The sequence below is a fragment of the Orcinus orca genome, chromosome 21 (assembly GCF_937001465.1).
Source record: "Orcinus orca chromosome 21, mOrcOrc1.1, whole genome shotgun sequence".
Taxonomy (NCBI): Eukaryota; Metazoa; Chordata; class Mammalia; order Artiodactyla; family Delphinidae; genus Orcinus; species Orcinus orca.
Window position 1 is genome coordinate 13,505,208 of NC_064579.1, and position 16,112 is coordinate 13,521,319.

At 47.9% G+C, this 16,112-nt stretch overlaps 1 protein-coding gene across 6 annotated transcripts in view; it reads left to right on the plus strand.

Moving 5' to 3' along the window:
* The first annotated feature begins 1,635 nt into the window (after positions 1–1,635).
* MFHAS1 (multifunctional ROCO family signaling regulator 1) overlaps positions 1,636–16,112 on the plus strand; it is a 117,190-nt gene continuing 102,713 nt past the window's right edge. For all 6 annotated transcript variants that reach the window (XR_007474583.1, XR_007474582.1, XR_007474584.1 and 3 more), the window contains exon 1: positions 1,636–4,633. Coding sequence is in view for 3 of the 6 variants with exons in the window: in XM_049704230.1 (XP_049560187.1) it covers positions 1,636–4,633 (2,998 nt within the window). In the remaining 3 variants the exon portion in view is untranslated. The remainder of the gene's footprint in view (positions 4,634–16,112) is intronic.

Genomic DNA, 16,112 nt, shown 5'->3' on the forward strand with positions numbered 1-16,112 from the left:
GCTGGATAACCATCACTGGGGCATATTTCCAGCTTGAGGTGCTCAGTCACTCTCTTTGAAGAGGCAAACATTACTACTGCACTGAATTTGGGTCCCCAAATGACAGCAACATCATGTTTAGGGGAGAGCCACGACTGTTAACTGGTGCATTTAACCAATTAAATTCGGCTTTGTGTCTCAAAACAATTTGCTTCATTATTAACCAAGCTGGAGGCAATGATGGAGGTGATATTCGGAGGCCTGATAGATTTCAAGGTTTGGGTAAATTCTGAAGAAATTATTTACTTAGTATAGATGTGATTTCAAAGAAACTTCCTCAACTAGTAAACAAACAAACAAATAAATAAAATAAACCTTCAAGTTGAGCATTGGGCTGCAAATTTTGCTTGAAATAGCTGCCATTTTCTTAAACCTACAGCATAACAAGTACCATAGAGTTGGGGCTATGGTGTTTGTTTTCCGGGGCTGTTGGGAGGATGAATGGGATACCCCAGATAAAAGGGTGCGTGGCCCCCCCCACCCCACCCCCAATCAGGCCGGTGAGGAGCCTGCTCAGAGCCTTCCGTCTCTGTCGGTCTGGCACAAAATAGGGCCTCAATAAATATTTACCAAGTGCATGAACGGTTGCCTGCTTTTCTCCTTTTGTTTAGTCACACTCTCCTTTTAAGCTCCTACAAAGAAACCCAGGGCCCTGCATGCTGCCAGTTCCACTAGGGTGTGGATGTAGAGGATGTAGAGGAAGGGGGATGAGGAATCAGTAAGGGAGGCCAGGGATCCGAAACGAGAGGGAGGAAGGGAAAGACATGATTAGAGGCGCAGGGCCAACAAAGAGCCAGACGCAGGCGAACCCAAGCGCTCTGCACCCGGGACGGGCCCCAGGCGCGCCTCCAGCCCAGCGCAGTCCACGCCGCCGGCCTGCACCGGGCGAGGCGCCCCCAGCCCGCACCCGAGGCGGGTCAGTGGCCCCCGCCCCCGGGGCGGTGCCGGGAACACGCGGCGCCTCCGGCGGTCACGTGGGGGCCGCTCCGCCGGGCGGCGCTGCTGCTTCCCGATCGCACCCTCCCAGTGCCGGGGACGCGGCGTTCGTGCTCCCGCCGGAGCCTGGGGAAGCGGAGAGCAGGAGGCGGCCCGGCCCTGCGTCCACAGGATGCCCGCCGCGGAGCCGGGCGCCGCCGTCCTCGTGGAGCAGGCGGAGGCGACGACGCTGCGGGCCGCGGGGCCACGGCGGCAAGGGTAGCGGGGCTGGAGTTGGCCCCGAGGCGCCGAAGGCGGGCGGAGTGGGAGGAGGAGCGGCAGGCATCCTCCGCGGCGCGGCGGGCGGGCGGCGGCCCTGCTGCCCCGGCGCGCCCCTGGCCCGGGAGCCCGGAGAATGCGAGCTGCGCTCCCCGCCGGCCGCCGCCTCCCCCCGCGCCGTGCGCCCGGCGACCCCCGGAGCTGCTCGCGTCGCCGCCGCCCCCCAGCTGCGGGCGCCCGGCCGCTGGCTGCGCTAGGACCCGCCGCCGCCGCCGGTCGCCGAGGGCTGGTAGGAAGGGGGGAGGAGCGGGAGCGAAAGGGCCCCGGAGACTGGCGCCCGCCGGGGCGCAGCGCGGCATGTAGCTGCGGGCTCCCGCGCGAGGGTGTCGGCCCGGCCCCGCCATGGCTGGGACGGACAGCGGGAACCTGAAGACGGTGAGGCTGTGGCGGGACGCAGCCCTGCGCGCCAGGAAGCTGCGGAGCAACCTGCGGCAGCTCAGCCTCAGCGCGGCCGGGGGCTGCCCGGGGACCGACCAGCTCGACTCTCCCGACGCGCCCCAGCTTGTGCTGCCGGCCAACATCGGGGACATTGAGGTGCTGAACCTGGGGAACAACGGCCTGGAGGAGGTGCCCGACGGGCTGGGCTCGGCGCTGGGCAGCCTCCGCGTCCTGGTCCTGCGCCGTAACCGCTTCGCCCGGCTGCCCCCAGCGGTGGCCGAGCTGGGCCATCACCTAACCGAGCTGGACGTGAGCCACAACCGGCTGAGCGTCCTAAGCGCCGAGGTGGTGAGCGCCCTGCGCGAGCTGAGGAAGCTCAACCTCAGCCACAACCAGCTGCCCGCCCTGCCCGCCCAGCTGGGTGCGCTGGTCCACCTGGAGGAGCTAGACGTCAGCTTTAACCGCCTGGCGCACCTGCCCGACTCCCTCTCCTGCCTCTCCCGCCTGCGCACCCTCGACGTGGACCACAACCAGCTCACGGCTTTTCCGTGGCAGCTGCTGCAGCTGGCGGCCCTGGAGGAGCTCGACGTGTCCAGCAACCGGCTGCGGGGCCTACCTGAGGATATCAGTGCCCTGCGTGCCCTCAAGATCCTCTGGCTGAGCGGGACCGAGCTTGGCACCCTGCCCAGCGGCTTCTGCGAGCTGGCCAGCCTGGAGAGCCTCATGCTGGACAACAACGGGCTGCAGGCTTTACCCGCCCAGTTCAGCCGCCTGCAGCGACTCAAGATGCTCAACCTCTCTTCCAACCTCTTGGAGGAGTTCCCTGCCGCGCTGCTGCCCCTGGCTGGTCTGGAGGAGCTCTACCTTAGTCGCAACCAGCTCACTTCCGTGCCATCCCTGATCTCGGGCCTGGGCCGTCTTCTCACCCTGTGGCTGGATAATAACCGGCTCCGCTATCTGCCTGACTCCATCGTGGAGCTCACGGGCCTGGAGGAGCTGGTCCTGCAGGGGAACCAGATCGCTGTGCTGCCAGACAACTTTGGCCGGCTCTCCCGGGTGGGCCTGTGGAAGATCAGGGACAACCCGCTGATCCAGCCCCCCTACGAGGTCTGTATGAAGGGGATCCCCTACATCGCAGCTTACCAGAAGGAGCTGGCTCATTCCCAGCCGGCGGTCCAGCCCCGCCTCAAGCTGCTCCTGATGGGCCATAAAGCTGCAGGAAAGACCCTGCTCCGTCGCTGCCTCACAGAGGACAGAGTGGAGGGGAACCAAGGAGGAGGGGACAAGGAGAAGAGCCACCCGCCTTCACCTCCTCCCGTGAGCAAGGGCATCGAGGTGACCAGCTGGACAGCGGATGCCTCCCGGGGCCTGCGGTTCATCGTGTATGACTTAGCCGGGGATGACAGTTATGAGGTGATTCAGCCCTTCTTCCTCTCCCCGGGGGCCCTTTATGTGCTGGTGGTGAACTTGGCCACCTATGAGCCGCTCCGCTTTCCCACCACCGTGGGCTCCTTCCTGCATCGGGTAGGGGCCCGGGTGCCTCACGCCGTGGTGTGCCTTGTGGGCACGCACGCCGACCTCTGCGGGGAGCAGGAGCTGGAGGAGAAGTGTCTGGACATCCACCGCCAGATCGCCCTGCAGGAGAAGCATGACGCTGAGGGGCTGAGCCGGCTGGCCCAGGTGGTGGATGAGGCACTGGCCCGGGACTTTGAGCTCCGCTCCGCCAGCCCCCATGCAGCCTACTACGGTGTGTCCGACAAGAACCTTCGGCGGCGCAAGGCCCACTTTCAGTACCTGCTCAACCACCGGCTGCAGATCCTCTCCCCTGTGCTGCCCGTGAGCTGCAGGGACCCACGCCATATACAGCGCCTGCGGGACAAACTGCTCTCAGTGGCCGAGCACCGGGAAATCTTCCCCAACCTCCACAGAGTACTGCCTCGGTCCTGGCAGGTGCTGGAGGAGCTGCACTTCCAGCCCCCTCAGGCGCAGCGGCTCTGGCTCAGCTGGTGGGACTCGGCTCGCCTGGGCCTGCAGGCCGGCCTGACCGAGGACCGGCTGCAGAGCGCCCTCTCCTACCTGCACGAGAGCGGCAAGCTGCTCTACTTTGAGGACAGCCCGGCCCTCAAGGAGCACGTCTTCCACAACCTCTCCCGCCTCATCGACATCCTCAACGTCTTCTTCCAGAGGGATCCTTCCTTGCTGCTGCATAAGCTGCTCCTGGGGACCAGCGGCGAGGGCGAGGCTGAGAGCCGGGGTGGAAGCTCCCCGCTGATGGCGCCGCCCGCCCCAAGCCAGGATGCGCTCCGGGCCACCCAGCTCCATCATTACGTGGAAGGCTTTCTGCTGCATGGGCTCCTGCCGGCCCACGTCATCCGGCTGCTGCTGAAGCCTCACATCCAGGCTCAGCAGGACCTGCAGCTCCTGCTGGAGCTGCTGGAGAAGATGGGACTCTGTTACTGCCTCAACAAAGCCAAGGGCAAGCCTCTGAATGGGTCCACGGCCTGGTACAAGTTCCCGTGCTATGTGCAGAACGAGGTGCCCCACGCGGAGGCCTGGATTAACGGGACCAACCTGGCCGGGCAGTCCTTTGTGGCTGAGCAGTTGCAGATTGAATATAGTTTTCCCTTCACCTTTCCACCCAGCTTGTTTGCACGCTACAGCGTCCAGATCAACAGCCATGTGGTGCACAGGTCGGATGGCAAACTTCAGATCTTTGCATACAGAGGGAAAGTCCCTGTGGTGGTGAGTTACAGACCTGCCAAGGGGGTCCTGCAGCCGGACACCCTGTCCATTGCCAGCCACGCATCCTTACCGAACATATGGACGGCATGGCAAGCCATAACCCCCTTAGTAGAGGAACTGAATGTCCTACTTCAGGAATGGCCTGGACTGCACTACACTGTGCACATTCTTTGTTCTAAGTGCCTTAAGAGAGGGTCACCCAATCCACACGCTTTCCCAGGTAAGAGGGGAGAGGGATGGGTCTCCCTTGCGGTATGTTTTAAGATGCATTTTGGGAAGATATTTGTTTCTCCTTTGGCAGACTGTTTGCTTAACCTCACTGGCTCCCCAGGAAAGCTTTTCAAGGAAAATAGAGGAGGATTTGGGGACAAGCAAAAGGCAGTAAGTATGTTAGCTATATGAATACAGTCCCCAGTATCATGTATCATACTCTTCTAATAGAAAGACTCAAACTTCCAAAGTGGGTTCCAGTCAAAACATTTCGGATCTCCTTTTCCCTCTTCCCAATTCAGCCCGCCTTTCCTGGAAGGAAATTTCAGATGGTTGAACAGAAGATGAGTGGTGTCTGATGCCGAGCCCTGGGCTATAATGCTCATTAGACACATGTCGAAGGGGTGCTCTGAGTTTGAGATGTCTAGTCTCATATGCTTTTGTTTAAGTTCAGAGTGTGACCATAATGCAGAAATTATTGCTCCTTTTTCTTAAGAAATTCCAGAGAAGAATGTTTCGTAATCGGGGTGAATGATGGATTAGTAAAGACGAAAGTGTCAGTCTGTAAGGCATGACTCAATCCTGGGATCACTGTTTCACCCACTGCACTCTAGGGTATGAAAGAGCGATTACTGAAATCTCTAAGGGGAGTTTTTTGGGTATTTCTGGGTAATTTTGTGCTTTACCAACATCTTAAGGCCCGGGTTTTGGTTAAGTGTTAGAGAGTGGAGCTTTATGGAGGTGCTTTGTAAGAGATGGAAGGGACAAGAAACTGACACGAGTTTTTGGGTTTTTGTTGGTTTTTTTTTCCCTCTTTTGGGGAGTGTTTTCCAGCAGACTTTTTTTTTTTTTTTTAAACTGTTTCAGGTGAGTGGGAGAATTCCAGGACTGGTAGGATTTTTCAAGCCTGGTTAATTGGTATCTAAGTGTCTATTTGGGAACGGGTCCATTTCTTCACCCTTTGGAACTCTTCTCTGAACAGCTCTGATTTTTGTGAAGCAGGCTTAGTTAACATTCCAAGTGTCCTAAGGACAAACCCAATAATAGCATCACTGCCAGTTTCTCCCCTCGGTCCCCCACCTCTGGGTACATTGAGGGGGGTGATGAAATGGAAGACTGTATGCCACTGTCATCTTTGTCCTGGTCTGAATGCTGCTCGTAATAGTATCGGGAAGGAATTGGACACCAATATTTCCGAAGGTAACATCTCCCCGTTGCCCTAGATCTGGGCTGAGTTTAATTCATCAGCTGAAAAAAGCCACCATATCCAGTTACCAGTCAATTAAGCTGTCCATTCTGTATGATTATCTGGTGTCTCGTCACAGTTCCTGACTTGGTAGCCCTTTCAGTTTGTTTTATATTTGCCATTGTCTTTATTCATGAAAGCAAAATTCTTCTCTATTGTGCCACTAAATTGAAGAAAGTGGTTGAGAATTACATATTCACAGAGCATATTATTGAAGGAGCTACTTAAAGCCAGTTCTTAACACAAAGATGGAGCATTAATAAAACTGGTGTTATTAACAACAAAGGGGAACACATAGGTTATTGAACAAGTAAGGATCTGTGCAGAGGAATTCGAAGAACTTTGAAGAGTAAACAATGAGGCTGATTTTTTTTTCTAATCTCAGCTCTTTATTTTTTAACAGTCATACATTCCACAAACAAGCTGTCTCCAGATGCAGAGACAACCCCATTCTCTTGTTATTGTTTTGCCTTTTTGTCTTTCAAGGAGGTCACCTGGTTTGCGATCCAGGCTATAGGGAAGAGGTGGCTTTCTCAACGTAAAAAGCAATTAAATGATTGAAAATTGTCAAATTATCTTATGTAGTGAGTAGGAATAACTCATCAGCTGTTTTTATAATATGGACTGTAGGTTTCTGTCTTGTTCATGGTCAGAGAAAGAAATTATCTTTTTTGCTTCGTTCAGGATTGATTTCTGTCAAAAGCAGCAGAGGGTACAGAGTAGCGGGAAAAGATGATTATAGTACATTTATTACATTAAGAAGACAAAGAAAAAACCACATTTTCCTCTTTCAGAATTTTCTGTGATAGCCATCATTTGTTAGTATTTGTCACAATTCTGAAAGATTTGAGAAGAGCTAAAATAATGAAAAGCTAGAAGGTGATGTAGGAACAAACATATAATGTTCGGTGTTCAGTTAGTGAGGGCATACATTTAAAAATATGCTTAATGAGTCCCTGGATTATTAAAATATATTGTAAGTCAGCAGAAACCTTTGAATCTCTTGGTAGCCTTTTGTTTCTTTAAGAAGTCATTTTGCTTTTTAGAGACATGAAAAAAGTTGGTAGCCTTTTGTTTCTTTAAGAAGTCATTTTGCTTTTTAGAGACATGAAAAAAGTTGGTTACTTAGTTTTACATTTTATTAAAGTGTCAGGTTATCTTGTAAATTAGCAATTTTATATACAATGGTGAAAAAACACTGTTAAATTTGTTTCAGCTTCAAGACATTAAGATTAAATAGGAAATTAAAGTGTCTCCTTTGATTTTATATGGAAGAAACAAAGTTGCATTATTATCTTAAAAAGTGTGTGTGTGTGTGTGTGTGTGTGTGTGTGTGTGTGTGTGTGTGTGTGTGTGTGTGTGTGTGTGAAAAGCCCATTTTGGCCCTGTGTCTGTGGATGGGACATTGAATTTTCTGGTCTGAGCTGCACTGAGGTAGTTGGCCTAGGGAAGTATAACGCTAGATTTCTCTTTTCTTATTTTGATTTACAAAAGAAATGCAATGTTTTGGAAAATCCTTAGTCACCAGGCCACTTGTTTCGAAAAGTTCTTGTAAAAAAGATCTAAGCACTGTGTCAGAGAGGTCACCTGTTTGTTTCATTTGAGATAAATGGGTTGGGTGATCAGAGAGGCTTTCAGAAACTCAGAGAAGGCCCATGATGCAGCCTACATGTCAGGTGTGAGTCTTTATTACTTTCTGCAACTTTACTGCCAGCACCTGACCGCCAGGTTGCCTCCTCCTTAACGAGGGAACTCTGTGGAAAGTTCTTGGCCTTGAGTAAGTTTCTTCTTGCGGGATATTTATCTATGCTCTCGTTCTTTTCCACCAACATGACATCTAAACCAGGAGAGCTGACTGCTCCTGAGGTTGGATAATGTGTGGCCTACGGAGGTAAGATGTGGAGGTGAGGACGGAGGTCCACAGCGAGATTCTAGTGCTCTGCTATTTCAGTATTTGAAAGGATGCTGTGTGTTTTTAAATTGGAAGAGTGCATCTTGGTGAGTTGAACTTGGGCCGCGTGTGATTTTTCATGAAATATCCTACTCTCCAAATTATTCAAGGTCACTCTTAAGAATAATTAGAAAGCAACCCAGAGCAGTAGGCAGAGAAATTGGTAGATGATCTTTTATATATTTGATCCCTTTCATTCACTCAGTTGCTCAGCACCCTGCCGCTTCTCCCTAGTCAAGTGCCTTTTGTCCTTGTTTAATTTCTTACACACTCTGTACCTCTCTGAAGCCCTCAGTGAATTTTGCCTTGTTCTGTAGCTGTTTGTGTAGGTCATAATATCTCTTTGATTAGCTTGTTCACTTGCTTCCTCCAAGCAGGAAACATGCCTGAGGCTTCGTGGCTTCTGTGAGAGCCTCTCAACTGTCTGCTGGATGACTGGTCTTTGTGAGAAATCTCTTTCTTGTTTTCTTTGGTAGTCACACACTCTGTCAGATTCCCAGGTGGTACTCTTGCAGTCATCTCGCTTTGTCCTGTGTCCCAGCGTCCCTCCCCCACACTTGTCCCTCTGGTGTTCTCCTCGTCACTGTATTCCTGGCCTTGCCCTTGAATGGGCCCTTCACTTTGACCACTGAAGCAAAGCAAAATTCTTGCCTTGTTCTATCTCAGTTTTAGAGTTCCTGGAATTTGAGCATGACCTAGTTGCTTAGATTGAATTAGTCATTGTTTTTAATTTTGCAAAGGTTATTAAATATCTTTCTGGTTTGGCTTTATTAATACTGACGCTGCTCGGCTTTTGTTTTTGTGGAGAGCCCTCTTTGAACTCTCTTGGGCTTTGTTTCATAGAAACATCAAAACCTTCATCATGCAGTGGATGAAAGAAACTCCCTGCATAACAGAATTCAAAGACTTGAAAGGCCTTTGGAATGTTCAGATTGTTTTGAATATTAGGTGCCTCTTCTTTAAACTCTAGAATAAACTCTCAAGTCCATCCCTGCACAAGTTTAGAATTTCCTAGAGAAAGTATTTTTTAATTTGTTAACAGACATTTTGTGTCGTCCTCTGCCACCTGCTCGTCTCATCCTCCAGGAAACCTCACCTATTTTAGTTCTTACTCATTTTCTTCATCTGAACACCTACAACACGTATAGGGTGTACTTCACAGGGTTGTTTTGAGCATTAGGTGAGAGACTGTGTCGGGAAAGCAGTTACCGCCCCCCCCCCCCGCCACCGTGTCTGGAGGAAGTGAGGGTGGGGATGGCTGATATGGGAGTGAGCATTTCTGGTTGATTTCTCCCTTCACCCACCAACTTGCTTCTCTCTATGGGAGTCTGTTTTGATTAAGGATCTGACCATCCATCCATCAGGGAGCTTTTTTTTTTTTTTAAAACGCAGGGGACCAGTAGTGCTGGTCTCATCTCTTGCCCTCTCTTGTCTGCTGCAGCCGAGGCCCTTCGGGGCTGGAGAGGAGAGTTGTTTGTGTTTCAGGCTCTGCTTGGGGCAGGCCCAGCCCGGTCTCTGTTCCCCTGGTTCACCTGCTCTGATTGCAAAACCAGGTGTCAGGTTGCTGTCAGGTTTACTGTCCTCTGGGGGCCGGCTACCTTCACTTCAGTGGGGAGGGCTGTGGAGGCCTCATTTTGGCCTGCCTTCCACAAACCTGCTCTGGCACTCGTGAAGCTGACCCTCGGATCCCCGTTTAGTGCCTCGAGTCGGCATGGCCTGTAGAACCCAGAGTGATTGACAGACATCTCAGACAGCCACAGCATACGTACGATGACGTGTCTTTCTTGAAACACCAAGACCCTCTCCGTGAAAGGTGTGGCAGTTTGCTCTGCGGTTGTACCCTCACTTCTCTGAGTTCTGATGTCTCATGTGACGGCACACCGCGCCCTGGACGGTGCCTGGCACAGGGCCGAGCAGGTAGAAGGGATTCAAAGCGGATTGGGTATTTTTCAAGAACTCAAAAAATTCTAGTGTTTCTTAATTGATTCCTTGGCAGAGTGGTGTTTTTTAGGTTGCTTGTGATGTTTTTTATCTCAAAGTGTGTACTTTTGTGTGTGTGTGTGTGGTACGCGGGCCTCTCACTGTTGTGGCCTCTCCCGTTGCAGAGCACAGGCTCCGGACGCGCAGGCTCAGCGGCCATGGCCCACGGGCCCAGCCGCTCCGCGGCACGTGGGATCTTCCCAGACCGGGGCACGAACCCGTGTCCCCTGCATCGGCAGGCGGACTCTCAACCACTGCGCCACCAGGGAAGCCCTCAAAGTGTGTACTTTAAGAGAAGCACGTATAATTTTCCCATGGGATTTTTCTGCCACATCAATCCCTGCCCTCTGTGTACATCCTCCTGACTCTTTTTTTTTTTGCGGTACGCGGGCCTCTCACTGTTGTGGCCTCTCTCGTTGCGGAGCGCAGGCTCCGGACACACAGGCTCAGTGGCCATGGCTCGCGGGCCCAGCCGCTCCGCGGCATGTGGGATCTTCCCGGACCGGGGCACGAACCCAGGTCCCCTGCATCAGCAGGCGGACTCTCAACCACTGCGCCACCAGGGAAGCCCCCTCCTGACTCTTACAGAGATGGGGGAGGAGTGGGCGACGGGCAGCTTATCAGGATGAAGGTGAGTGAAGGGTGGAAGTTGGCTACAGAAAGCTTCCACCACCTGACATCACAGTCACTCTCCTTGAGGCAGTGGGCACTCCCCTCCCTCCTGTCTCATAGCTCGTTTTTTCTTTCCTTTTTCTTTTATTTTTTTGGGAATTTTTGAATTTTTTTTGTACAGCAGGTTCTTATTTGTTATCCATTTTATACATATTAGTGTATACATGTCAATCCCAATCTCCCAATTCATCACACCATACCCGCCTCCCCCCCCGCCCCCATTGTCCACTTTCCCCCCTTGGTGTCCATAGGTTTGTTCTCTACATCTGTGTCTCTATTTCTGGCCTGCAAACCGGTTCATCTGTACCATTTTTCTAGGTTCCACATATATGCGTTAATATACGATATTGTTTTTTTCTGAGTTACTTCACTCTGTATGACAGTCTCTAGATCCATCCACGTCTCAACAAATGACCCAATTTTGTTCCTTTTTATGGCTGAGTAATATTCCATTGTATATATGTACCACATCTTCTTTATCCATTCATCTGTCGATGGGCATTTAGGTTGCTTCCATGACCTGGCTATTGTAAATAGTGCTTCAGTGAACATTGGGGTGCATGTGTCATTTTGAATTATGGTTTTCTCGGGGTATATGCCCAGTAGTGGGATTGCTGGATCATATGGTAATTGTGGTTTTAGTTTTTTAAGAAACCTCCATACTCTTCTCCATAGTGGCTATATCAATTTAGATTCCCCACCAACAGTGCAAGAGGGTTCCCTTTTCTCCACATCCTCTCCAACATTTGTTGTTTGTAGATTTTCTGATGATGCCCATTCTAACTAGTGTGAGGTGATACATCATTGTAGTTTTGATTTGCATTTCTCTAATAATTAGTGATGTTGAGCAGCTTTTCATGTGCTTCTTGGCCATCTGTATGTCTTTTGGAGAAATGGCTGTTTAGGTCTTCTGCCCATTTTTGGATTGGATTGTTTGTCCTTTTAATATTGAGCTGCATGAGCTGTTTATATATTGTGGAGATTAATCGTTTGTCCATTGATTCGTTTGCAAATATTTTCTCCCATTCTGAGGGTTTTCTTTTCATCTTGTTTGTAGTTTCCTTTGCTTTGCAAACGCTTTTAAGTTTCATTAGGTCCCTTTTGTTTATTTTTGGTTTTATTTCCATTTCTCTAGGAGGTGGATCAAAAAAGACCTTGCTGCAATTTATGTCAAAGAGTGTTCTTCCTAAGTTTTCCTCTAAGAGTTTTATAGTGTCCAGTCTTACATTAGGTCTCTAATCCATCTGGAGTTTATTTGTTTATGGTGCTAGGGAGTGTTCTAATTTGATTCTTTTACATGTAGCTGTCCAGTTTTCCCAGCACCACTTATTGAAGAGACTGTCTTTTCTCCACTGAATATCCTTGCCTCCTTTGTCATAGATTAGTTGAACATAGGTGCGTGGGTTTATCTCTGGGCTTTCTATCCTCTTCCATTGATCTGTATTTCTGTTTTTGTGCCAGCACCATATTGTGTTGATTACTGTAGCTTTGTAGTATAGTCGGAAGTCAGGGAGTCTGATTCCTCCAGCTCCGTTTTTTTCCCTCAAGACTGCTTTGGCTATTCGGGGTCTTTTGTGTCTCCATACAAATTTTAAGATTTTTTTGTTCTAGCTCTGTGAAAAATGCCATTGGTAATTTATCTGTAGATTGCTTTGGGTAGTATAGTCATTTTCACAATATTGATTCTTCCAATCCAAGAACATGGTGTATCTCTCCATCTGTTTGTATCATCTTTAATTTCTCTCATCAGTGTGTTATAGTTTTCTGCATACAGGTCTTTTGTCTCCCTAGGTAGGTTTATTCTTGGTATTTTATTCTTTTTGTTGCAATGGTAAATGGGAGTGTTTCCTTAATTTCTCTTTCAGATTTTTCATCATTAGTGTATAGTGATGCAAGAGATTTCTGTGCATTAATTTTGTATCCTGCTACTTTACCAAATTCATTGATTAGCTCTAATAGTTGTCTGGTGGCATCTTTAGGATTCTTTATGTATAGTATCATGTCATCTGCAAACAGTGATAGTTTTACTTCTTTTCCAATTTGTATTCCTTTAATTTCTTTTTCTTCTTTGATTGCCGTGGCTAGGACTTCCAAAACTATGTTGAATAATAGTGGTGAGAGTGGACATCCTTGTCTTGTTCCTGACCTTAGAGGAAATGCATTCAGTTTTTTACCATTGAGAATGATGTTTGCTGTGGTTTGTCGTATATGGCCTTTATTATGTTGAGGTAGGTTCCCTCTGTGCTCACTTTCTGGAGAGTTTTTATCATAAATGGGTGTTGAATTTTGTCAAAAGCTTTTCTGCATCTATTGAGATGATCACATGGTTTTTCTTCAGTTTGTTAATATGGTGTATCACATTGATTGATTTGCGTATATTGAAGAATCCTTGCATCCCTGGGATAAATCCCACTTGATCGTGGTGTATGATCTTTTTAATGTGTTGTTGGATTCTGTTTGCTAGTATTTTGTTGAGGATTTTTGCATCTATATTCATCAGTGATATTGGTCTGTAATTTTCTTATTTTGTGGTATCTTTGTCTGGTTTTGGTATCAGGGTGATGGTGGCCTCATAGAATGAGTTTGGGAGTGTTCCTTCCTCTGCAATTTTTTGGAAGAGTTTAAGAAGGATGGGTGTTAGCTCTTCTCTAAATGTTTGATAGAATTCACCTGTGAAGCCATCTGGTCCTGGACTTTTGTTTGTTGGAAGATTTTTAATCACAGTTTCAATTTTATTACTTGTGACTGGTCTGTTCATATTTTCTATTTCTTGCTGGTTCAGTCTAGGAAGGTTATACCTTTTTAAGAATTTGTCCATTTCTTCCAGGTTGTCCATTTTACTGGCATAGAGTTGCTTGTAGTAGTCTCTTAGGATGCTTTGTACTTCTGCAGTGTCTGTTGTAACTTCTCCTTTTTCATTTCTAATTTTATTGAGTTGAGTCCTCTCCCTCTTTTTCTTGATGAGTCTGGCTAATGGTTTATCCATTTTGTTTATCTTCTCAAAGAACCAGCTTTTAGTTTTTCTGATCTTTGCTATTGTTTTCTTTGTTTCTATTTCATTTATTTCTGCTCTGTTCTTTATGATTTCTTTCCATCTACTAACTTTGGGTTTTGTTTGTTCTTCTTTCTCTAGTTCCTTTACATGTAAGGTTAGATTGTGTATTTGAGATTTTTCTTGTTTCTTGAGGTAGGCTTGTATTGCTATAAAGTTCCTCCCTCTTAGCACCGCTTTTGCTGCATCCCATAGGTTTTGGATCATGGTGTTTTCGTTGTAATTTATCTCTAGGTATTTTTTGCTTTCCTCTTTGATTTCTTCAGTGATCTCTTAGTTATTTAGTAACATATAGTTTAGCCTCCATGTGTTTGTGTTTTTTACGTGTTTTCCCCTGTAACTGATTTCTAATTGCATAGTGTTGTGGTCAGAAAAGATGTTTGAAATGATTTCAGTTTTCTTAAATTTACCAAGGCTTGATTTGTGACCCAAGATGTGATCTATCCTGGAGAATGTTCTGTGTGCACTTGAGAAGAAAGTGTAATCTGCTATCTTTGGATGGAATGTCCTGTAAATATCAATTAAATCTATCTGGTCTACTGTGTCATTTAAAGCTTGTGTTTCCTTATTAATTTTCATTTTGGATGATCTGTCCATTGGTGTAAGTGAGGTGTTCAAGTCCCCCGCTATTGTTGTGATTTCCTCTCTTACATCTGTCAGCAGTTGCCTTATGTATTGAGGTCCTCCTATGTTGGGTGCATATATATTTATAATTGTTATATCTTCTTCTTGGATTGATCCCTTGATCATTATGTAGTGTCCTTCCTTGTCTCTTTTTTTAATACATTTATTTATTTATTTATTTATTTTTGGTTGTGTTGGGTCTTCGTTGCTGTGCGTGGGCTTTCTCTAGTTGCAGCGAGCGGGGGCTGTTCTTTGTTGCGGTGTGTGGGTTTCTCACTGCAGTGGCTTCTCGTTGCGGAGCATGGGCTCTAGGCGTATGGGCTTCAGTAGTTGTGGCACGTGGGCTCAGTAGTTGTGGCTGGTGGGCTCAAGAGCTCAGGTTCAGTAGTTGTGGCACACGGGCTTAGTTGCTCCGCGGCATGTGGGATCTTCCCGAACCAGGGCTCGAACCCATATCCCCTGCATTGGCAGGCAGATTCTTAACCACTGCGCCACCAGGGAAGTCCCCTTCCTTGTCTCTTGTAACATTCTTTATTTTAAAGTCTATTTTACCTGATAGTATTGCAACTCCAGCTTTCTTTTGATTTCCATTTTCATGGAATATCTTTTTCCATCCCCTCACTTTCAGTCTGTATGTGTCCCTAGGTCTGAAGTGGGTCTATTGTAGATGGCATATATATGGGTCTTGTTTTTATATCCATTCAGCCCGTCTGTGTCTTTTGGCTGGGGCATTTAATCCATTTACATTCAAGGTCATTATTGGATGCATGTTCCTGTTAACCATTTTCTTAATTGTTTTGGGATTGTTTTTGTAGGTCCTTTTCTTCTCTTGTGTTTCCCACTTAGAGAAGTTCCTTTAGCATTTGTTGTAGAGCTGGTTTGGTGGTGCTGAATTCTCTTAGCTTTTACTTGTCTGTAAAGCTTTTGATTTCTCTATCGAATCTGAATGAGATCCTTGCTGGGTAGAGTAATCTTGGTTGTAGGTTCTTCCCTTTCATCACTTTAAGTATGTCATGCCACTCCCTTCTGGCTTGTAGAGTTTCTGCTGAGAAATCAGCTGTTAACCTTATGGGAGTTCCCTTGTATGTTATTTGTTGTTTTTCCCTTGTTGCTTTCAATAATGTTTCTTTGTCTTTAATTTTTGCCAATTTGAGTACTATGTGTCTCGGCATGTTTCTCCTTGGGTTTATCCTGCCTGGGACTCTGTGCCCTTCCTGAACTTGGGTGGCTATTTCCTTTCCCATGTTACGGAAGTTTTCGACTGTAATCTCCTCAAATATTTTCTCTGGTCCTTTCTCTCTCTTCCTTCTGGGACCCCTATAATGCGAATGTTGTTGTGTTTAATGTTGTCCCAGAGGTCTCTTAGGCTGTCTTCCTTTCTTTTCACTCATTTTTCTTTATTCTGTACCATGTCATAGCTCTTTCTTTCTAACTAGCCCCCTACCCTTCCTTGGCATTGGCCTTAAGAAGTGGGAAAGTATAAATGGTAAGGAGAGTGAAGGTCTGATGGTGGCAATGCAGGAAAGAAGGTGTTTTCCGTGGTGTGTCCCAGCTGTTTTGCCTTCTTCCAAGTGCTGTTGCTTTCCAGAAGCTCCTTCCAGGTTTCTTGCTGGTTTGAGTTCAGGGGAGACCCTAGAAGAGTTGCTGGCCGGAACGAACGCAGCGATGGTTTGCGTGTGCTATACTCTGTGGTAACAACTCCCAGACACCACTGCCAGCGGGCCCGACTTATTCATGGAGAGCAAGGAGAAAACATTTTCAGTTATTTTTATTTTTGGCGCAGAATGCAAGAAAACATTTTCTCATTTTTCCTTCCTCGACCTAATCTCTTAGCTGCAAATAGTGATGCCTTGTTCCTTAAAGAGTAAATTAGCAAAAAACCATCAGCAAACTTCTTTCTCTTTAGCTGTCGGTTTACAGATGGCAAGGAATACTGAAGGAGAAAGAAAGTGGGAGTGGGGAGC